This window comes from Pleurodeles waltl, chromosome 2_2 (genome assembly GCF_031143425.1).
Source record: "Pleurodeles waltl isolate 20211129_DDA chromosome 2_2, aPleWal1.hap1.20221129, whole genome shotgun sequence".
Taxonomy (NCBI): Eukaryota; Metazoa; Chordata; class Amphibia; order Caudata; family Salamandridae; genus Pleurodeles; species Pleurodeles waltl.
The window spans coordinates 847,559,739-847,584,855 of NC_090439.1; the positions used below are offsets into that span (position 1 = coordinate 847,559,739).

Genomic DNA, 25,117 nt, shown 5'->3' on the forward strand with positions numbered 1-25,117 from the left:
TGCTACTTTCTGAAATCCAAAAAGGGCAAGGGCTTGTGCCCTATCCTAGATCTCCGGTCCCTCTACCTCAAGAAGGAGAAGTTCGAGAGGCTAGCAATGGCTCAGGTCCTGTCTGCCTTGGACTCAGAAGCCTAGATGGTACCGTTGGACTTGCAGGACGCTTACTTCCACATTCTCGCCATGCCAGCCCTCAGACGTTACTTGCTGTTCACAGTAGGCCACAAGCACTTTCAGTTTACTGTGCTCCTCTGGTGTTCACTATGGTGATGGAGGTGGCTGCAGCCAATCAGCACAGGTCAGGGATTTCAGTCTTCCCTGCTTTCTGAAGAACAAAGATTGGATCTGTTTGCTTTGAGCCCAGGACTAGAGAAGTGACTCCAAGGATCAGTTGGCTGACCTCCTGTTTGAGCTACAGGGACACAACAAGCTTCCAGAGGCCTTTCCAGCTGCCCAGATGCAACTGGGCCTGGCCTAGTCTTCTCTCTGGCCTTTGTGGGCTTCAGTGCTGACACCCAAGGATCATCCTTAATGTCCTTGACCCTTGGCTCGAGTCAGAGTATACTTCTTCCTGCTAACTGCAGGTTTCACAGGATCTGGCGCAGTGCGATGCACAGCCCTGCGGCTCCTAACCTCAGACTTCACCGGACCCATTGTGAAGTGACTCAGAGCCATGCATCTCCAGACTGGGAACCTAACCTGATCCAGAGAAACACAAAGTGATGCAGAACTGCACCACACAGCTCCTTACTGAAGGCTCCACTGGATCCACTGTTGTGTGACGCAGAGCCATGCAACTCCAGACTGAAAGCCTCACCGAATCCAAGCCCGAAGCAGGAGGTCACAGACCCACACCATACTGTCTTCGCATCAAAGTCAGAATGTAAAGCTTCCAGTGGGACAAGCCCACTTCTGTTTCCGGCTATCACAGTTGGACTCAAATTGTGACTTTTTCTTGGTCCAGTGTTACCAGATATCGCAAATTCCGCTTTGTGGGGTTGGTGCTATTTTTATATAAAACATTTTAGAACTCCTAACTGCAGTTCTATTGATTGTATTTTTGTTGTTTTGGTATAATGTTATCATTAAAGTTTACTCTAGTTCTCTAAATCTGTTTGGGAATTTTGATGTGTCGTATTACTGTTTGAGTGCTGCATTTGTATTTTACACATTACTCCTAAGCTAATCCGGACTACTTTTTTATTTCTCACGGTACCATAGGGTCAAACATACATTTATGTAGTGACGTTTTGATTGATCATGACAAGAATTGTGATTATTCTTTGAAGTTGTTTTTCACCCACTTCAACAAATAATGCAATTTCTTATAATATGAAGGTGGTGTATATTTTACAGAGAGGGCACTCTCCCTCAGATTCCATCCTGGGGTGTGAATGCTCCATGTTGAGCCTGCGTGTTGAAGGTGCAATGGAAGCAGTTCCAAGGCATCAGAATAACGGGTTTTACTCATTTCCTAATCAGGAAGGGAGATATGCAAGATTTTTGCCCTAGTTTAAGCCTGAAGAAGGCAAACAAGTGAATGAAAAGATTAAAATTCGGAATTCTGGGGCTCTGTCAGATCTTCCTCATCTGTTGCAGGGTGTGTGTGCTGGATCTTCTGTTTGCACTGAAGTCAGCTCGTAGATTTTTTCTGAAAGATGTGTTAGTTGCATCTTTACCTTCACTGGATATCAGTGTTTTTATATCCTTTCTTGAACAGTTGATTAATCAACGCTTTCCCTCATCCCAGACCTCTCCAGGACGCACAGTTGACCTATTCTTCAAACTAGGTCGTCATCTGACTGTAAGGAAAACTGTATTGATTCTAACACAAAGAATTCTATACCTAGGGTGGTCCTAGTTATGAAAAGAAGCGTCTTTCTCATCAATCATTTCCTTCCATACATCAAACATGCCTTCAGCTCTGCATGAATCAGCCCTCATCAGTTTAGAAAGTGTGTTCTCTTCTGGGATACATGGTATAGTGCTTCTCTCTTGTCTGGAATGTGAGGTTACTTCTAGGACCTCTGGAAGAATGTTTGCAGGATCTGTAGGTCCAGAAGTCAGAAAATTGGGACAGCAAGTAAATCTTCCAGTGCACTCTCTGCAGTCCCTATGTTGACGATGCAAGGAGAACAACTTTCTGGCCTTTTTTCCACAGACAGTAATAGTGATAGTTCTCGCTGGAGGCCTGGAGTACTCATATGGGCACTCTGACCTGTGTGGTCCCCTGTGGAGGAGAGGTACAACATTTGTGTGTTTGTGCAGTTTACTTAGACTTAAAGGCTTTCGTACCAGTGACCGAAGTGAGTCCTCTTCTTCAGTTCGATAAAATGTTCACTATGTGAACAAGAAAGAAAGGCTAAAGAACAAAGGGTTTGCCTGAGAAACTCAGACTTTTTGACATTGGATTCTGGTGGGAAGCATTTAGCTAATGGCTGAAAATCCTCTGACTCAACAAAACTCAAAAGAAGACAAGCTGGATCAGGATGGCTGACATCTTCTCTTTCTGAGGTACAGTTGGAAACATACTTGTTAGCAACACAAGGAAACTCAAATCACCCCACTTACACTTCCAGGCTGCCAGAACCTTGGTCCATGGGGAATGCCCTGTTGATAAGTTGGTCAAAGAATGTATCTGTACTTTTTCCTACGATACCACTTTTTTCCAGGGCGATCACCAAGTTCAGACTTAGCAACGCAACTAGTAAACAAAACATAGATGATTTTCATTGCTCTAGAATGGCCCCACCAGTGGTGGTATTTGGACCTTCTTCAGATGTGTCTTCACTTGCTCAGAAGCCTGCCCGTCAGGTTAGATCTGTTTTCTGTGATGTTGTGCAGAATCATCCGTCCTAGCCATCCATCGCTGACCTTGACTGCCTAGCTCCTAAAGTCTTGGAATGTGGATACTTGAAACTCCCTGATTTCAGTTTTCCCTTCGAGAGGTGAAATGCCCATCCTGTAGGTCTAGGTATACATTCAAGTTGGAGAGGTTTTGCTTATGTTGTGTCATCAAGGTGGTAATGAAAGAACATGTCAGGAAGTACTACAGTTTCTTATTTAGCTGGCAAAATCTAGTTTGCTGTTCTCTTCTATCAGACTGCATTTGGCTACCATCACAGATACTGTAAATGCTCTTCCTCCTGGCATGTTTTCAATATTGCAGCAAATAAGGCTTTCCTGGAGGGTTGAAGGAAAGTGTTTCCTCCAGAATTGAATGTGGTACCCTCTAAATCAGATGATCTGTCGTTTAAACCAATGCAGAAGCTAATTCACAGTATCTTTGGTATTTTGTTACTACTACTTCTAGAAGTGTGAGTGGGGTTCAAACTCTTTATACTGATTTCTCACCACAGGAACGTTTCATTGAGAGCTTAATCTTTTTTTTCCAAAACGTGTTTCTAGTTTTCACACTTCTCAGACTATTTTGCCAGTTTTCTACTCAAATCCAACGCCCGTGGTAAAGAAGTTGTTACATTCTATTGAGATTAAAAGGGCTGTGTTATTTTTTACCTAGGACTAAAGAGATGCATATCATCAGACAGTTGTATTAACTTGTTGCGCTATTCCATCTTTTATGAATATTAGATAGCATCCCATGGTGAAGAAAAAAAAGTTACTTGTTATGCTAGTTCTTTGCTATGGGTGCTCAACACCCTCCGAAACATAATGAGATAGTGCCAGCATTACAGGTTTTTGAAGAATCAAGGTCTAGTTCTATTATCTGTATGCTTTGTATTGTGACAAAACTTCCTGTTTTTCGTTCACTCTAAAGAACTCTGTTTTTTTAATGGTGTTTTCTGCTGATGGGTTTATGTATTTTTTGACTTATTGGTTAAAAAGAGCTAAATGTGCCTGCATGAGCATGTTTTATACTTATGTGATTTGATTTGAAAACCTAGTTTTTGAAAGAAAAAAAAAGGTGTTGTGAGAACTAGCACATGCTTTGGGATAGTCCAATGTTTACGAATATCAGAAAGAATACCCCTAAGTAAGAACAAGGATTACAAGTAAATAACATTTCATTCTTCATGTATGAACCCCTTACCACAAATATATTTTTTCTTATTTAGTAAACGTATCATCTGATGTCACGTGCTAGTTTGCTTAGTTGTTGTGTAATATCTGCACATTATTAAAACTAGATGTATGTTTTTCTTTCTTAGGCACAACAGTATGTGTTTGTCCTGTTACCATTACCAGATGATGAGAAGAGCTTTGTCACATATGTGTCGTGCGCTTTTGTTTTAAAGGTAATTTTGTATCCATGCAATTAAAGACTGGATCAAGGTAGTTTGCATTGCATTATTGTTTTAAAGGAGGAAAAAACACAGAATTATTATCATTATTGAAGCCCGTCAAGAAAATAGGATCTTGTTACACACAGGAATTGTTGTGATGGACCCGGGTCTTCACTAGATATTCACATGTATATTGGGCTCTGTTTTGCTTTTCACTAATGACCGAGCTGAAACACTGGTGCACTGACAAAAATCTCTGGAATGCGCTTCTTAGTCCAAAGGAGACATTTATTATTTCACTACGCAAGGTTCCTAAAAGGAGATTAGCATGTTGAAAGTACACATTTAAGAATGATCACAGCAATGAAATGAAAATATACATGAATGAGTCTCCACTGCAATATATACAGCAAATATATGTATCTTTATTATAATGCAAAGCAAATAATGAATAAAAAATGCATCACCGTAGGGCCTGTCTAATGCTTCATACTTCTTCTGCCAGCAATCCGATAACCCTGTTTGACTGAAACGAGAGCGAGAACCCTACCCCCCCGGGAAATATATCTCAGACATGCGACGTCTGAATCCTGATTGAGGTCTCAGAATCTCCTACTGTCGTCCTGGGTCTCTTTTATATCTTAAAAAACGGAGGCAGGAGCTTTCTGGAAAAAACCCTTCTGCTGCGCAACAAGTATTCAAACATGCTGGCTAGTTTAGGAAAGCTTTGAAAATAACACGTCGGGATTTGGCCACAATACTAAGGTGATAATCCAAAACAAGGCCTTTTCCTGCCGTCTGAGTACATTCTAATCAGCCAAAACCCTTGGTGGGAAAAAGTACGAAAACAAGACAGAATGCACATTCTAAAACGTGGAAAATCACTTGCAGCTTTTAACATGGCAGTGTCTTACACTAAGACAAAGTCAGTAGGCAGAATGAAGCTAAGGCTAAGCTGAATACAAAATGGAGTCTAACTGGTGACCACTGAACAGCTAAAGCAGGTTCAAAGTGGTGCAAGACGAAGTCAGTGGTCAAAATACAAATATCACGTCAGGCTCATGCGTAGGGGCTCTGTTCTGTACCTCAGCTTTCAGCATGTTCCTCCATCAAATAAGAATGTGTGCCTTGTCAAAAGCAGATCATGGGTCCCAATGATCTGTTACACTTCTGCTCCTTATCTAACAATCCCTACCTTGAAGAACTATTTAAGAAGGTGAGTTTCTAGTTAATTGCTGGGGTTCTTAGAAAAACATCGACTGGTAGATGCAGACCATGCAGCCTATTTCCTTGCTGAATCAAGCCATTTCTTGCCACAGGTCTCTACCTTCATTCAGGACGTAGTTGACTGATTGCTGTCGTATGAAACTTTCCCTCGAGTGGCATCAACAGTTAAAAAAAAAAAAAAAAGAATCTTGCAATCACTCTACAACTTCTAATCAGAGGATTAGATAATAATGTTCAGCGCAAATACACATTGAAATGAATTGTATGTAAATTAGCTCCCAGAAGATATGTCTGGCACTTTCCCATGAACCTTAAAGTGGATGTGCAGCAAAAGGTCATAGATTTACCTTTTTCTGGATCAGCCCCATGCCAGTCACACACTGAGCATCACATTGTGAGAAGCAAAAAATCTGACAACAGCGTTCTTCGATTTAAAGAAGAGATTTTCAAATGTTACTCGTGGTCTCATGAGAGGTTGTGAGATGGGGGAAGTACTACCATCATCATTATCTACAGAGAGTGCATTCCTGTCAGTTGCAGTACTAGTAGCCACAACAACAAAAGACAGTATTTAAACTGTTTGTTAAAGGAACTGTGTATTAACCACAATGGACCCATAGCATCCTGACTGCTGCAATGCACTCTAATTAGCTGTGTACATTTGTAATATTCTGAGCTGCTGACGTCCGGTCCTCATTGTACAGTTATTGTGTGAAAATGTATTTTAATTGTGTGACACTTTGACTACAGCATTGCATTTACTAAGAGAATTACTTAAAACTGATTAGACGTGTATATAGCATAAATAATAGATTGGTTGTTGAAATACTAGAATTCCTACAGTCATTTGACATTTTGCAAACTATGGTGCACTGAAAAAACATGCGTTTGCATAACACGTTCATTACAAAAGATAACATTGTTACATCATGATGTATTCCACTGACTAGCATGGTCAAACTTCAATGAAAATAATTTAAACTGGCCTAATGATAGAAACTGGTTTGCTTTGTGTGACCTTAGGGAACGTACTTTGCTTCTTGCAAGTGATCCAATTCTTGTTCGATATCTGCTGTTTTCTCTGAATGCTGCCCTTCCTCCAACTTCTGATAGTCTGATAGCTGAGTTTAATTATTCGCCATCTAACAAACCTCCACTTCCTATCATTCATTTTCTTTCTGACCTGACTTACCGACTTTATACCAGTCACCTTGACCAGATTTTATGATCCTTTCTGATCCCAGCTAGTCCAGTCACATTACAAATTGCCTTGCACCTTTATTCCAAAACACCTACTGGTTCTGTTTAGTGTCTCTCCTTACTTAATCATTCTAATCTAACACTGCCATGCCCATCATAAAAACACACATTTTGCAAGCTTCTTCTCATCTGTCATCCTATTTTTCAGTTTACTGCTTTTTCAAAAGTCTGGAAGTTCTGGATCTCCATTTGGTCGCACTCCACGGTTGTGTAGGAGACAGCTGTTAGTTTCTTTACTAACAGAGACTCAATTAAACTCTAGTAACAGGGCTCTCAATTAAACGTTTGCACTCCATACGATTTTTAGGGTATATTGAGTACAAAAATCACATGGTGCTGTCAATGGAGAAATATTTGTTCAGTGGTCTTGTGTGGCTTTTCTCAGATTAATTAATGTTTTGAAATTATTTACTAGGTCACTGTAAATATCTAAACGGAGAACATTGAAGGTAATAGTATTTGTGATATGTAGGACTAAATTCATATCCCCATCTTCTTAGAGATTTAAAATAATTTTTTTTAACAAAATGTAATGATTCAGACATGCATGTTGAATAGAAACATGTAATCTGACTAACCGAAAGGGGACGATTTTGCCTGTGTATGGAAATTATAAACTTAAAATGAGACATAAAAAAGCAGGCATTTTTTGATTCCTAAATTGACTCCCAGCATCAGTGGACCTGGAGAAGGCCTTTGATACAGTGGGACTTCCTGGAGACCACCATGCTACGAATGGGGTTGGGTACTTGATGGATACGGTGGGTGTGCCTGTTGTGCACCCATTTGATGTCACGGGTTTGGACGGGACAAACGATCTCTAAGCCTTACAAACTGTTCTGAGGCATGCTACAGGGCTGCAGCCTATTGCCCCTGCTGTTTGCCATTGCCATCGAGCCTCTGGCAGAGTTGTTTTGTGTGGAGGGTGCGGGTTAGGGTATTGCAATGGAGGATGCAGAGCATATCTGCCTCTTTGCAGCTGATTTATGCGTTCATCTGCAGAATGGTGAGCAGGACATTCCCTGGGCATTGTGGCTCCTTGAATAGTTTGGCTTGTATTTGGGCCTTCGCGTAAACAGGAGCAAGACCTGTGTATTTCCAATGGTTGATGGAGCCCCCTCAGACCCATCGCCTTCCCACCTGATATATTTTGGATGCCGCATACCTTTAAGTTTCTGGGGGTACAGATTTTTCACAACCTCCCAGACTTACGTGAGGTTGACTACGGGAAAACACTTTGATCACTCAAGTCATGTGTACCATTTTGACGGTCGCTGAAGCTGCCCATCCTGGCACGCATGGCGCTCTCCAAAATGCTTATGCTCCCACTGATTCTCTATTTCTTCGTGAACCTCCCTGTAAGGGTTTTGGCTCCTTGGTTCAGGCGGCTGGATCCCTTCATCACTCGTCAGAGTACATGAGAGAGAGTGCGGATGTGATAGTAGAGGAAGGGCCAGGCACAAAGCTCACCTGCTAGGGGTGTACTAGGGCAGTGATGGTTGTTCAAGTGTGTCAGCAGAATCTTGGCCAAAATGTTAACATCATACATTGTCCTGTAGCTGGGGCTTTCAAGGGGATTCTTTCCTGGTTTTGGGATCACTGAAATCTTTGCTCTGAAAAAATCAGGGGAAAATGCCCTTGCTCTAGAACCTCTCTATATACTGAGACGAGGAATGGGACGGTCTGAGACTTAGTAGCTTCATAAAATTCTGTCGGGAACCCGTCCTCCTCCGAGGCCTTACTGGCTGGCATAGCATCAGTTGCTGTTGCTGTGGTAACTTCATCTCCCCCTTCAGTTCAGCCATTTGAGCTGGAGTCAGTTAAGAAATAATGAGGCTTTGAAAATAAGTAATTTTCTGCATCTGTGGCAGAATTCTTAGCAGTGTATAAGTTCTCTTAGAAGGACTGAAGCTCCACCAGTATATTTGCTGGGAGAGTCAGGAGGTGCCTATTGGGGCCCCAGAGGGTGGGTATCATTCGGGAGGAGTCAATTTGGCCAAGTTGGTAGACCAGTAATCAGTTCTCTTTTTCTCACTGTTCATAATGTTGTTGCCGGATGCGAAGGAGGCATTTCTCCTCCTCCGTTGTGTAAAGAGTGTTCAATTGGTATTTGGCTGACAAAAGATTCCTTAGGATCACCTGAGTCGAAGATGTAGAGTATGCATAGGTTAATGATCATATCTGGGTTTCCAGCTTGTGTTTTGAATCCGTTAGTCATTGCTTGGCCAGTGCGGAGTCTCTCATCAACTACATCCTTGCCAGCGCCTCACAGGGTCTGTCTGCACTGAGGAGTCTTTGTTGTTTATCTGATATCTCTGAACATGAGCTGCTAGACATTGTTTTGCTTCAGGGTCTTTATACCGATAAGTGCTTAAGCTCCACAGGCCTCGTGAGAGTAGTCACATGCCCAGCTCAAGACCCACCTCTAAGAGGTCGTGGTCTGAAACTCCACAGGGAGTTATAGGTACATCAGTCAACTGTTGGAGCAAAAAGGGGGGGTTCAAAGAAAATAATTCTGGTGCGAATGTATAATCCCTTGCCCGAGTGTGCAACAGTCTCCACAGCTCTTGCAGGGCATGATCACTGACCAGATCGAGCAAGGCACTTCTGTCTTGATTGTGGCAGATGTGTGGGTTGCCATAACTGTCCAAGATGGGATACATTTTTACATTCCAATTCCACCAGTAACCACCCGAGTAGAACCAAGAGGGGGTAAGAAGCCTACAGAATTGAGTGAGAAAAGCATTCTTGGCCTCTAATGGAGCATATACAGAGCCCACGATCAAGTGCGTCCCTTGTATCAAAAATTTCATGAATACATATTGGCCTTCAATATCTGCCCAAGAATGGAGCAATCTTTACGGAAGGAATTTATGGATGTGCATAGTGATTTCCCGTTTCCTAGGGAAGTGTTCCACTCCCGATTGGCTCTATGATTGAAGCTGGATATTGATATGTATGACCTGGCCCACCCAGTCTTTCTCTGTAATTTGTTGCTTTCTGATGAAGAAAGATGGGTCTCCTGCAAGAGAGCTTTATCAGGTTTACTCTGGCCCAGAAAAGTACACATTTTCTTACATTTGGCGTAATGCCTCAGGCCATTAACACTGGAGTGACTGTGTCATCTTGGCCCAGGATAAAGAAAAAGGAATTCTGTTGTCTCACTAGAACAGAGGTGAGGGGCAAGATCCAGGTGCTCTTTTAGAGGGTGCTCAAGTAGATCCTAATCAATGAATGAGCACTAAAAGAGGAGGGGAGATGAGTGAGTGTGTAGTTGCTAGGAAGAGGAAGAATCCATGTAATTGGGACCAGGGGAATTACTGCTGGGGGTGTAAAGACCTTGAGGCTGAATCTAAAGGCTCTGCTAGACAACTCCTGTAGTCTGAGAACAAGAGAGAGCACTGTTGCCTAGAATGGTGAGGACCACCCACCAGTACGTATCCTGGAAAAATCATCCAGCCAAAGGACAGGGTATCCCTTTAGGGTTACAAACACTGTATGAAACAGGGACTGGGCTGTATGGATAATTATACATAATCCACACCATGGAAAGGACAGTAGAAGAAATAAAGGCAGTAGAGTATGCATATATACATGCTAAAATATTCTGTTATCTCATCCTGCTGTCCCACTTCCCAATATACCACCCCTCATCCAACCATTTTTCGATAATATGAGGGCAGATAACACAAGAGAATCAACTGTTCAAGGTTTGTGAGGTGATCAAAATTCATCCCTAGGCTGTGAAGCCGTCCGAGACTGTGGTTTGGCTAGCAGGGACCATGTTTGAGTAACTGAGTCCCAATGCTGCAGTTCTTCATGTACAGCAGTATATGGTTGGTTTAGGACTTTTAGACTCCCTAGAGGGTGTTGAGCATTATTTGCCAGATGCATTGCCCATAGAGTTGTTGTCTGATGTGTCCAAATGTTTTTTCCATTTCATTCAGGATCTTGGTGTTGTTTGACCCTGGAAGGTGATGACCATAGTGTCTGGGTCCAATAGGTCATATTTAGTGTCCTTTTTCTTTAATCGAGGGCAAAGAGCCAGGAACTGCTTCCTCTTAACATTGGTAGGAGCCGAAGAGTCTTCCACGAGCTATTTGCATGTCCCATACTAGGGCCCATGTTTCTTAACCTCTTAGAGGTTTTGACGGGCCTGCTCGTGTCTCACGCAGAACATGACTTGGATGTGTGTTGCGGGGTGGTCGTCAGGAGTGCACTCTGTGGGCTCTGTGGAATAAGAACTGAAGGCCTACGATCTGTATATCATCTTTGAAGCTACGATCCTCTAAATCAATGACTTTCTGCTGGAGATGCCTGACCTCCTGCTCCCACTCTGGCAAGGTGTTCAAGTGTGACTCAGCATCTGTAATCCATTCTTCAGTGGTAGTGAATCGCACCTGAAATTTGTTGATGTCTCCTCGCAAGGATTCCTCTTTCAGATTATTCGCAGTGATCCCTGAATTTATATGTGCAATGGAGCCTTTGAAGTCTTACAATTCTCTCATGAGCTCTTTGAGAGCCATTTCCTTAATGTTTAGGGCAGAGGACACCTTGGAGGACGGTTCCTTCAGCAGCCCACTATTCACCATGGCTCCTGAAATTGAGCGTTAACATGTGTTTGGATTTCGACATATGACAGCCTAATGAAAAGAAGGATCTCAACAAGGAAGGCAGGGTGGTATCCGGCATCGGTGACAAGGGATTAGGCAGCTCAGCTGTGCTTTTCAGATGGGATAAACACAGGGCACTTCTTCAACCTTCCATAGGAGTAGGAGAGCAGGACATCAGAACATATGCAGCGTGGGTGAGAGTGACTACTATAGTAGTACAGTTGACAGGTAGACATTACTGGGCACAGTGACTAGGGCAATACACCATTCAAGAGGAAGCGATGGGTCACATATGATTGGGCAGTTCCCTAAGAGAATTGCAGACAAAATGATTTGTAAGGCAAAGTAACACAACCCATGTCAAATAATCAACTCCCCCGCTTCACCACTAAGCTGGCTCTTAGTGCTGATTGGATACAGTGTTCAACAATAAAGAAATGTGATAATATGATGAATTATGTAATGGCCCAGCAATCACTCACTTAAACCTAAGAGGCTCCAGTGATCTCTCGTTCTTGCCCAATATCCATATACTGGTCCTGGCTCACCCCATGTCCATGGATTGAGAAAATGGGTCCACTTAAGCAGAGGGAGAAGGAGTCCTTAGGTTATATGAACATGAAGGCCTGTCACTTAGAGGGTACATCACGAACGGTGTATGGATTCTTTGTTAACTGTCCCTGATTCGCTTGATTCACATTTAACCTTGATGGTTTGTAGGCATTGTCACAGTCTCACTTTCTCAAGGATCTATAAATTCAGTGAAACTTTTCTTATTACTATGGAGGACTGACATTTTTCCTCTGAATCTGTAATCAACGCCTTCTATCACATAGCGCCTTATGCAATAAGAATGAATGTGGACACCTTGGCACTATTAGTCTCCGTGTTCATTGATTCACGTCTGCGACCCTCTGACTGTGAGAGAATGCGCAGCAGTCATTGGGAGGCTGGCTACTGTGCAGTGAATCAGGTTCTGAAGAGAAAATGGCGGCCACACTCTTGCTGTGCTACTGCGGCTACACTTCACGAATTGAAAATCCTTCCCAGGACCAGCAGCTCACACCCGAGTAAACAATACTTGATCTCCCTCCAAGAGGGATGTATACGCCACCTGAAATTGGGTCACAGTGGCAGGTGGCCACCACCCCCCATGTGGAGAACTACGAGTATACCATCATTCTCGCCAATTTCATCTCATCACAGCTCCACATCAACATCTTAGACCTCTAAGCAGTAAGATTGGAGCCTCAAGCTTTACCTTCCAACACTAACAGGCCAGGCTGTTGCTAAGAACAGACACTACAAAATCTATGTTTTACACTGTGAAACAAGGAGGAATAAGCTCCCAGCCTCTCTTGGAAGAGGTTGTGGTTACTATGGGATTGTGCCATCTTCCTGGTTGACATAACAGTCAAGCTGACACACTTAAACATCATAAGACTGTCACGAATCGGAGCTCCACAAGATCAAGTGCAGTCCTTTGCCGAAGATGTGAGTCACCCAGTGTTGAATTTGTTTGCCACCCAGAACAACAAGAAATTCCAGTGTTACGCTGACAAGTTTTTGGCAACTAGGTTCCAAGGGCAGTGCCTTTTTGATCAAATGGTCAAACATCTTCGTGTACTCCTTTCTACCATTTCCCTTGATCCTCAGGGCCCTGAAGAAAGTGAAGATTGACTGTTGTACTCTAACCCTTGTTGCCCCATGTTGGTTTAATCAGATCTGGTTCATGAAACTACTGAATATCTCAGGATGCATGTCAGTTGCATTGAAGATACAGCCCTATGTCCGCTAGAGGCACAACGAAGACATTCTGCTTCACAGTCTTCACAGTTGCTGTACCAGATAACCTAGAATATGGTCATCTGGATCTCACAGCAGAATGCAGAGACATCATGGTGAAGGCTCGAGTGCCAGTCACTGCAATACATACAATGCTAAAAGGAAACATTTTTTTGTCTGGTGCAAAATTAAATAACTCCATACGATAACCGTAACACTTCATCAAATACTTTCTTATTTACTGGGCTTAGCAAAGGGTGGTTTAAAATACTCGTCAATACAAGTCCAACTGGGAGCAATCTCATGGTTCCGAAGAATGAAGGTTAATTCAACCATGCTTTTCTCACAAATGATCATAAAATAATTTATGAAGGGACTTTTCAGAGTCTTTCCACCAGTACCATGTTCTGAGCTAACTCTCATTGCCTCCCTTTGAACCAATCCATAAAGCACATCTGAAACTCCTTACAAGAAAAACTTCACTTCTGTTAGTGCTCACTTTAGCGCAAAGAGTTTAAGAAATCAATGTGCTTTCTGTGAAAGAACCTGACTTTCATTTACTAGGGACAGTTATCTTACACACCAATCTGAAGTTTATTCCCAAATTCAATGCTGATGTTCATCTCAATGAGCCCTTTTTTTGCATTGCTTCTTTGCAAATCCAGTGACATCAGCAGAACAATCCTTAAACTTGCTCGATGTATGCAGATGCATTAAGTTTTACATTGACAGAACTAAGGACATACGCACTACTGGCCAACTGTTTGTGTCATTTGGTTATCCAAGGTTAGATCAACCCTGTCCAAGCAGGAGATTGGACATTGGTTATCATCCAGCCTTATCTTCTGTCACAACAAAGCCAAGCTCCACTTAAAGGACAAATGAGGGAGCGTTCCACCAAAGGCATGGTTATGGCTGTAGCACTCTATGTTAGTGTGCCTTCATGAAACCTCTGCATTGCAGCTACCTGGAAAAGCAGACACATGTTTATGAAGCTCTACTGCTTCAATGTGAATGCAAAGTCTACACAGCAATGGGACAGGCAGTCCTCAGAAACCTGTTTCAATAAAGGTGAGCCTGCTTAACACTTTCTTATATTATTTATTATTGTCATTTAATGCTTACTAATCTAAGTCAAGCATGTGAATATATGAAAGATCCCGTGGTGGTGAAGTAATTACTTCCTTGCCTATAACTCCAGTTCTCCAAAGTTATCTTTCATATAGTCACATCCGACCTCCCTCCTCCCCAGTCAGAGGCTCAGCTGCACTCTTCTCACACTTGTGCTATGAAATCTGAGCTATGGTGGCCTCTAGGAAGGAATAGGGGCGCTGAGAATTTTTCAGTTGCTGAGCTTTGGGTTGCTTAAATGAGGTGGATGTGCTACTAAACAAAAAGTTGTCAAGGCCCATGGCCCAGTTAATCTGTTTACTGCTATTTAAGATTACCAGAGATTCCCAGTCTGACGATGAAGAATGATTTGAACATTGAATATATATCGAAATGAGTTACAGATAAGCAACTAATTTTTAATAGTGCATTTTGGAAGACTTCACTGTGGTTTGTAACATGACCAGTGGGTCATTTTATGGAGAATGTTATTTATTGTGGGGGATTCAGGCTGGCATGCCTTTTGTTGACCTTTACACAAAAAGCTGATTGAACTTTGAATAAATCGGCAGGATGAGCTTTGTCAAAGAATTGAAATTAGTTAAAAATTGTCTCAAATCACTTTAAGTTTGTGTTCCAGACATAGGCCCTCATTATGACCCTGGTGGACGGTGGTATTTTGGAGAAAAGTACTGACAACAGGCTGGCGGTTCCTTTCCCCACAATATGACTGTACCACTTCGTCCGCCAGGGCGGTAACAGCTGTGGGGCTGGGGACTACAGTCTCCAGCCAGGCGGCCTTCACTGTCCCACCCGCGGGATATTGACCCCGCCTACCGCCATGGTTTTCGTTGCTTCCTTACCACCATGAAAACCATGGCGGTAGGCACCATCAGTGTCAGGGATTCCCTTCCCTGTCACTGAAAAGGGTCTTCACCACCCCCCTCCCCGTCCCCAGAGTCCTCTCCTACCCTACCCCTCCCACTCCAGACCCCCCCGACATACACGCACCATCATACACAGGCATACACACACTCATACCCACATCCACCCACGCATGCATACATCCATTCACACACACTGACATTCATACAAGCACACACGCATTCACACAATACACGCACTCACACATCCACACACATATGACACGCAATGCACACCCACATTTACGCACACACAAACATACACACACACACACCGCACCCCTCACCCACCTCCCCTGTCGGAGCACCTGACTTACCTGATTTCAGGGGGTGCTCCGGTAGGAGACGGGACGGGGTGTTGCTGCCAGCAGCAGCGTCCGCCAGCAGAACGCTCCCAGGCCGTATCATTGGGTCATGATACGGTCTGCGACGGTCTACTGGCGTGGCGCTGCTGCTGGCAGCAGCGCCACCTTACTGCCGTCCACCGCCATGACCGTAGCCAGAATTCCACCATCCTGCTGGTGGAATTCCGGCTACGGTCATAATATGGGGGTCGGCTAGTAGCCACGGCGACGGCCGCCAAAAGACCGTCGCCATGGCTACCAGCCGACCGCCATATTATAATGCCGTCACTGTCATAATGAGGGCCATAATGTCAGAGATTAGGTCATTAAAAGAATAGCAACCATCACTAGGTAATAATAATTTACACTTTCTATGCTTTGCTGAAGGCAGACGATTCATGGACGTTATCTCCATCAATCTTCAACATCTTGTCACTACATTAAGACAGTACAGAGCAGAAAATAATCTGAAACTAAAACACGAAATTAATCATCAGAGGAGGAATGAACAAAAGCTTTATTAGTTAGCATGGACAGAATGTGAAGGGTTCTGAAAAATCACATATTTGGAAAATTAAAAACGATCTCCATAGACCTGGTTGGGTCTGGCATCCCATCAAAGTATGACCAGAAATTAATTATTTGTTAGAGAGTAATATGAGCTGGAGATAGGTAGGTCCTTGAAAGTTCACTGAAAAGAGAGCCTACAACTGTGAGCTACTATAGAGTTTTATTTAAAAGTTTGCAGAGCAACTTACGACACTGTGTTTGAGAAAATTGATCACTCTTTAGTTTGGAATGTCCAGGGTAAAATTGAAATAGGACATAGTGTACCTTCACATTGTAAGTGACTCGTAATAGAACCCGGAACTCATTTTTTCATTGAGCCAAAAACAAACACTAAGAAGCCTTCTATGAAAAGAAACTGATCTTGAGTGGGTAAACCCAGCTTCTTCCCTGACATCCATGGTAATGAGGACCAGGAAGAAATTGTAACCCTGGTCTCCAGATTGCAACATTGAATATTAAATTAAACAAATTAACACAGATGTTTGGTTTTTGCAGCTGATACTATTTTATTCTCCTCAAAGGTGAAACACTACATTTTTGGGTGGGGTTTCGATTTGGATGTTTATTTAAAAATAAGAATTCGGTGGGTCTGAGCAAAACTCATGATCACCCTTTTCTGTACTGTGATATAGAATTTAGAATGTGTGAAAGTGTGTTTTTGCTCAATTCCTTCCAATGCCAGAAAAATACTCGATACCATTATTTGTAAAATGACTAATTAGAAGTAAAAACACAATCGGGCCCAAAGAGTGAACAAACCACAAACTCGTTGTTAAGGGGTAAAAGGCCGCTTTAATAGAACAGGTCTGGCAATATAAACACCTTGGCATAAAGCCTTACAAAACTACATAACCTCACTAATACATAACTTTCCTCCTATCCCCTCCCCCTCCCTCTAAAGAACCCATTCAACCTTATGCCTACCACCTTGACCTGACTTACCCATCCCTTCTAAAATTCCCCTTGCCTTGTGTAAATTCCCTGTCCACTGATTTTTATATCAATCCCTTTCCCCACCCGAAATGCTTCTTGACCCGCAACCCTCCGCAGCCAGACCTGACTACCAGCGGCAAAAATAATAAAACCACCCAAACCCCCCCTGACATACATACACATCTAATGAACCATTAACGAAAACAAACCCAGACCTGTCCTGTCAAAGCTGAAACTTATTAATGCTCAACCTACAACGCCTCACTAATTGCAAATCACCTCCAACCAAAAAACACCAAACAAAAAGGGGTACGAAAAAAAAAAAAAAAAATCCCACCAGGAACAAGAATCAATGCATGGGAGGGCGGGCGGGCACGAAGACAAACATGCCTACTGGGTGTGATGACGGCCAAAGAGGCCGCCCACACCCTGCCCCTGTCCTTTATCCTCCCACCAACAAACCCGCCCCTTCCTGCACCGACCACCAATCCCCAACTTGTCAGTGGCCTGTACCACTCCGGCCCGAAAAGCCCGGGGGGAGACCAGGCAAGCCCTCTGCTCCCCCGAGCCCCCATCGGGCCCAAAGAGTGAACAAACCACAAACTCGTTGTTAAGGGGTAAAAGGCCGCTTTAATAGAACAGGTCTGGCAATATAAACACCTTGGCATAAAGCCTTACAAAACTACATAACCTCACTAATACATAACTTTCCTCCTATCCCCTCCCCCTCCCTCTAAAGAACCCATTCAAACTACCCCTTATGCCTACCACCTTGACCTGACCTACCCCTTACCCATCCCTTCTAAAATTCCCATTGCCTTGTGTAAATTCCCTGTCCACTGATTTTTATATCGATCCCTTTCCCCACCCGAAATGCTTCTTGACCAGCAACCCCCCGCCACACAGGAAAACCCGGTAGGCGTTTTCCTGCCCCACCCGACCCCATCTATCTATCCCATAGTTTAACCCCCAACAGGTCCACAATCATCATTCGAAACTCAAACAAATAAATCTCATTACCCAAAAAGGATAAATGAACCCCATCCTGACGGAAAAAACCTACATCTGAACCGCTAATATTGTCATGACTCAGCACAGAAAAACCTTGAACTCGACAAAAAGACCTCATTTCCCTATTCACCTTCTTTCGTTGTTTCTCTATGCCTTGAAAAGAATGAGCCCCCCTCCAGACCCTCCGAGGTACCAGTCCCATCCAGACAATGTGTGTCCCTGACCACTTCTCCTTAATGCGTAGCAAATCTAACTTCATTGCCTTCAGTAAACCTATACCCGAAAGGGAAACCAAATCATTTTCGCCCAGATGAATAACCAATAAATCAGGGCAAACACCTTGCCGAATCCTTTGTGAAAGAACATATAAAAGCTCTCCCCACCTCATCCCACTCTTACCCACCCAACTAACTTTAACCCTCACACCATCCAAACCCAATTGTCGACCAAAATGCCTCGTCGCAGCCTGCTTCTCAGCCCAGCGAATGAATGAGTGCCCGACGATCCACACCGTACATACTCCGTCTGGACCCCCAACACAACCTATGAAGCAAAAAAGATGTTAAAAGTATGTCTCACCCCCTCACTATAAGCCCACCCCAAAGGAAAGCAACCCGAAACTGACAGCTAGAACAGGAGGAAAAGAGCAGATAGTTAAAAGGAGCAAAAGAACAAATTTGAAAAGAACCCCTTTACCATGAAAGATCACCCTATGATCATTTATCTGCTCTAATATAACGTTTAAAACACTGCGACCTCCACCTACCCAAGTTTTGGATTACTTGATCACTCCTCCCCAGTCTCCTGGCTTCTGTTGCCGCGCCAATCCTAAACGAATGAGTCCCGTATAATCCTGGATCCAAACCCAACCGCCTCAAGCACATTTTTAAAACCGCCAAAACCTGAGATGCCGATAAAGAAGAACCATCTTGATGTAAAAATACAAACCTTGCAGACTCCGGCAACTTACCTGCAAATATGAACCATGACCTAACCGGACAATCTTGAGAGCCTGTACGCCGTAAAACAACCTCCTGACCCCTGCCCAACTGATCCCCTTTGGTTTTACCCAACCAAACAACAACATCCCCTCCACTTACCTGTACATTGGAAAGTAATAAACCTTCCCTCCCTTTTAAACCTAACAACTCTGAAATACGAAACGCTCCATGAAAGAGCCAAGCCATGCATAAAGATAACAAACCCACCTCCCATTCTGAAAAAAAAACAACCTCCAGTGCCCGTAAAATGGCCCGCAATAAATGGGACGTGATTGGCCTCCTTCTATCCCACCTTGTACCTCCCGACCTGGCCCAACCCGCTAAGATCCGCCTGCAAATCTCCCCTTCCACTGGGTCATAACCCCAAAAATACTTACCGTAAAATGATATTCCCGCCAACTTACCTGCAATTGTAACAGCAGACAAACCTTTATCAATCAGATGCATAATGAAGCAAACCGCCAAATCCCGTCTCCTAATGACGACGTCATCCCCCCAACCACTTCCACTGCTTCCAAGAATTCCAACCAGGCCTGACCATAACTCTTCCTTGTAGACGGGGCTATAGACCGCTGTACCAGCTCCAACATTCTTAATCTCCTAAAGCCCACAACTCCCCCGGTACCAGCGTCTTCTCCATATCTGCTCCCGGTGCTAGACCACGGAACCTCTGCCACTGAAAACGAGATAGGGCATCAGCAATATCATTATTGATTCCAGGGATGTACTTAGCCTTGAACAGAACATTGAATTTTAAGCAATGCAACAAGAAAATACGCAGCAATTTCAACACTTTAACATCCTTCGCCTTTTGCGAATTCACCAAGGCTACCACAGATTGATTGTCCACATTAAACACCACATTCCGATTGGCCAAATGGGAACCCCAGACTACCAACACCACCACTAAAGGAAAAAATTCCAAAAAGGCAATGCTATGCCTTGCTTCTTTCCATTTGGTTGGCCAAGCCTCCGCTATCCAATGACCATCCCAAAACAGCCCGAAACCGTGGGCACCAGATGCATCAGAAAACAACTCTACTTGCCAAAACCAATCCGAATCATCCACCAACATAGACACTCCATTAAACTCCTGCAAAAAACAAATCCACATTTTCAGATCCTCCCTCACCTGAGCCTTGATCCTAATGTGATGATGCGGTAAAGTCGCACCCCTCATTGCAAAACCAAGTCTCCTACAAAAGGCTCTGCCCACTCTGACCACCTTACAAGCGAAATTCAAATGTCCCAGTAATTCCTGAGCTCGCCGCAACTCCAACTTATGTCTTTTGACTGTGTCTTCCAAAAGCAAAATCAACTGCCTCACTTTGTCCTGAGGTAACCTCCCCTCCATCCTCAAAGAATCCAGCTCAATGCCAAGAAAGCTAATACATGTCACAGGGCCCTCTGTCTTCTCCTTTGCCAGTGGAACCCCAAATTCAGACATCAAGTCCTCAAACTCCAACAAAGCCCTGCCACATGAACCTGTTCCTGCGGCCTCCACAAAGAAAAAATCATCTAAGTAATGTGTCGCCAACCTGTCCCCTCTCTTGTACTGGAAACACCACTGCAAAAACGTGCTGAACATTTCAAACAAGGAACAAGAAACCGAACAACCCATTGGGAGCATGCGATCCACATAAATCGCACCCCCGAACTGAATCCCCAACAAAGAAAAATCTTCTGGATGAACAGGCAATAACCGAAACGCTGATTTAATGTCTGCTTTTGCCATCTCTGCCCCTTGCCCACACTTCCTCACCAAGGCAACAGCTTCATCTACTGATGCATAGTGCACAACAGTGTCCTCAACAGCGATAAAATCATTGACTGAACTCCCCGCTGGCCAAGACAAATGATGTATCAGCCTAAATTCACCTGTCTGTTTTTTAGGAACCACTCCTAGGGGCGAAATAGTCAAGTTGGCCAAAGGCCACTCCGAAAAGGGGCCTACAATTCTTCCCATTTCCAATTCCTTGTCCAATTTTGGCTGAACCACCTCCGGATAAGTCCTTGCCGATTTCAAATTATTGGCCCTCCTTCGCACTCTAGGACCTTGATAGCATAAACGAAAACCTTCCACAAAACCACTCCACAGCACCTTCGCTTCGTCCCTTCGAGGATACCAACGTAGCCAATAAGAAATAGCTTAACATTTAATAGGCGTAGGGCCCTTTTCCAACAACATGCTGAATCTGGCCTCTGCCCCTGTCACCACCTCTATTTTGCTGTCCCTGCCATCCCCAGTGCATGCCTCCAAAACACTGAAAAGCTGGGTGCCTGCCTCCACAATGGGAGCAATCATGCCGAAATCTACAGGACTGCCTATTGCAGAAGCTGCTGTTAAATGCCAAGCAAGACCCATTCCCTTGCAACTGCCCACGCTGTCCAAAACCCACCCCAAATTGGGTGGGACGCCCTTGAAAGGGCTTATATTGTACCGGAAGACCACTTGCAGTGTGCGTAGTAGGAGCATACCTGGCCGTCCTTAACCACTGCATCCACAACTCATTATCCATTTCCCCCCAAGCTTTGGATGGGTCCATCGCCTTCCTTGCACGAAATTCCTCGTCGTACCGGAACCACCCAAATCCCCCATAATCCATTTGGGCCCGCCGCACCACATCCATATATTTAAACAAAGCAATACACGAATCCTTGTGCCTTTCACAATAAACGCTTGCATAAATCAGAAAGGCTGATGTCCAATTTTCAATATTTGTAGGAACTTTAGGTCTCCTGGCCAACTCCCATTCCTCTTCCTTTGACCCTTCCTTCGCTTGCACCTCTCTATGCAATAGTTTAAACACATCCACAAATTCACCTTTCCAAATCTTATCTTTTAAATTCTGAGTGAGATGCGCCCCCAAAGGCATCGCCACTCCCATGTACGGCAATTTTTTACCTCTTCCCGAAACATCAGCACTTAGTACACCCCCTTCCTTTACTGACTCCTGCAATACCTTTAACTCATCATCTTTCGGCACAACCCCCGTCACCTCTGACTTACCTGCCCCATCAACAGTAATGCAATCCACCTGCACAGAAGCGTCCACCCCGCCCGCACCACATACTTCCCTCCCATAACCGCCAACAATTCGACCCAGACCCATCCCAATCTCACCTCTAGGTAAATTCCCAGGCGTACTGCGACGATTTTTAGAGTGATCGCCCTGGACCACTTCTGGAACCGTTGGCTGCAAAACCGGTACCACTGCCCTTGCATTCTGGACTTCATCATCTTCTTCGTAGTCAAGCAGAGTTTCTTCTTGCCTTCCAAAACTTGCACCAGCGCCCCAGCTGGTGGAAGGCTGTTCATCCTCCAAAACTGAGCCCGCACTGTGACCCAGCGAACAACGAGCACCTGCTTCCCTCGTTGTCGGGTAAACCGCTCCGGAATTTACCCTCCCTTCTTTCCGGTGTACCAAAGGCGCCCTGGCCTTAACCGGGAAACTCTGCCCACCAGCATGCCGCCCAGCATCCTGATGCACCGCCACCTCACTCAGCCTGCCCAGAAACCGAGGAGCGTCACACCCAGCAATAGCCTCTTGCAAACCTGACTGCCACCTATCCAATAAAACCTTAGCTTTAACCCTACTCACACCCCTACCTATCTGACCACAAACCGAACTTTTAACCAAAAAACCATCCAGATCCACCAGCTCTCCCATATGCAAAACATTTTGCCCGCTAACGTTTCCATCAAAACTCCTTATACTGGAACACCTTTCAAAACTGGACTCTCCCAACCCATCTACACCAGCTCCTTTACCCAAAAATGTAACATCCGGCTCAGGCATAAAGCTTTCAACAAACCCAAAATTCTCCTGGCCCTCTTGCTCTTCATCTGATATAACAATAACCTCCTCCTCCTGTTCCCTGACCTCCTTCAACTTCTGTTCTTCTGCCAAAAACTCTTTCCTCTATAAACTTTCCCCAAAATCACCTTTCCCCATGGGCGCCGCCATTTTGTGCGTGCCCCCCAAGCTCTTTTCCTCTAAAATGGCAGCCCCGCGTTCAGCCGTGTTGTCGCGCGGCAATCGGGCTTGTTTTACTGCCCGCCCACCACGCAGATTGCCAGCAACGTGCGCTCACAAGCCGCGCCCCCTGCCTCTCACTTCGTGCCACCACGCCCACGCGGCCCGCCCCCCTCCCACCTGCCGACACTCTCCTCGCCAGTGAGGCTCCGGAGCGCCTCAAAAGATGGCCCGTTCCTCTCCGACGAGGAACCACCTCCTCCAACCTCGCTGCATCCCCGAAGGTGAGCGCGTGACTTTGCGTCCTTCATCGCTTTTATTTTTGAATTTTTTAAACTTTCCCGGCGGCGACGAGCACGCTGCGACCGCGGCACTAACACCTTGAGCTGACAGCCTCTTCGGTCTTTTAAGACCCACCCAGGCCTCTTCAAGGACACCATCCTTAATCAAATCTTCCCTGCCTTCATCCCTCAATGTTTTTAAAGCCTGCACAACTTTGCTCACTTCCATTTTGCCTTAAAAACTAATTCCCAAAACCTAACGAACCACCACAAGAACAAAAATACACCACTATGCTATGACAGATCAATATTAATTATAGGCTCCACCCTAAAAAACGCCACCAAAACGAGCAAAAAATGCCTACCACAAGCCTAATAACTCCACAGCACGAAGACAAACACGCCTACTGGGTGTGACGACGGCCAAAGAGGCCGCCCACACCCTGCCCCTGTCCTTTATCCTCCCACCAACAACCCGCCCCTTCCTGCACCGACCACCAATCCCCAACTCGTCAGTGGCCTGTACCACTCCGGCCCGAAAAGCCCGGGGGGAGACCAGGTAAGCCCTCTGCTCCCCCGAGCCCCCATTCTTCGTTTTCTAACAAGAACGTATTTCAAAATGATTTTATTTATATGGTTACCTGGGGGAACCTATCAGCAGATACGGACTAAACTTTAACCTGGCTGAGAGGATAATGAGCAGAAGCAGCTTTTGAAAACCACTGTTAAAACAAATAATGCGCTGCATATCAAAAACAAACTAGGTTGAGAATTAATTTTGTGTTAGCAAAACCGCTGTCTAAAGTTAGTTGTCCACGCCCTACTGCATGGTGACTGCTGTCGCTCTTCACCGAATAAGAATGTGCAAATTCTATACATACCTAATGTATGTACTCAAAATGCATGCATTGAATGGCCAAAATGAGTATTATATTCTGGCCAAAGTCCCATTTCTCAGAGTTATTCCAGACTTTGAGATTGAAACTGCATTTTGATTTCAAGGGAAACAATGTCTTTCTATTCCAATAAAAACAAACATTTTAACAGCGAATCGGGAGTGTAATATATTACTCGTGAGTTAATGTGGCATACTTCAAGATTACCAGAGTAACTGATAGTCATTGCAGACGTCCAGTAGTTACGTAGGCCCCTATTACGAATCAGTCAGAGTGAAATTACTGCATGACTTATCCATTATTTTCACCTTGCCCGTTTGCAAATGCAGCTTTTAGACGGGTACAACAGCACGCCATACCTTTGCATGTGAAAAAATCAATTGATCAAATTTCATGCAAAATAATTCCATGTAAAAAGCATGCTCTAATTTACCAATCAGTAAAAGTGCATGCGTAAATCGAACACTGCAGTTACCAGATGGGTGGCAACTCTGTTCACATGAGCCATTGCCACTTAAATTTATCCTCTTGTACGGAGCTGGTGCAGATCATGTTTGAAAAAAAAAAAAAAAAGTAGAATGTGTAATCACAGTCCAAATGCAATCGGTGGTTTGAAATATAACAACTATATAATGCAAAAATGAGTAAAATATGTAGTTAGGAATGTTTTTTGATTAACAAACATGAAGATGCATTTTGAACAACTTCTTAAAGGTGACTCTAATTAGCCACAGGCTCTAGTAAAGGAGCCAACATCCATAGCCACACTTTTCACTCTCATTCTGACCATGGACTAAGCACTTCCCATGTATGAGGTACAACCCCTCATTCTGCAGGCCCTCATGCAGGTGCAGCTGGAGGAAAAGGCATGGTGCATACAAGAGAGAGGGCATTTTGGGCCAGATGTACATTGGCCTTTTGCGTTTCTTAACGGTCCGAATCGGT

At 44.2% G+C, this 25,117-nt stretch overlaps 1 protein-coding gene across 2 annotated transcripts in view; it reads left to right on the plus strand.

Moving 5' to 3' along the window:
* The window catches only part of TMEM67 (transmembrane protein 67), a 663,651-nt gene that overhangs the window by 349,712 nt on the left and 288,822 nt on the right, over nt 1-25,117 (plus strand). For both annotated transcript variants that reach the window (XM_069220469.1, XM_069220470.1), the window contains exon 18: nt 4,167-4,253. In XM_069220469.1, coding sequence (XP_069076570.1) covers nt 4,167-4,253 — 87 coding nt within the window. The remainder of the gene's footprint in view (nt 1-4,166; nt 4,254-25,117) is intronic.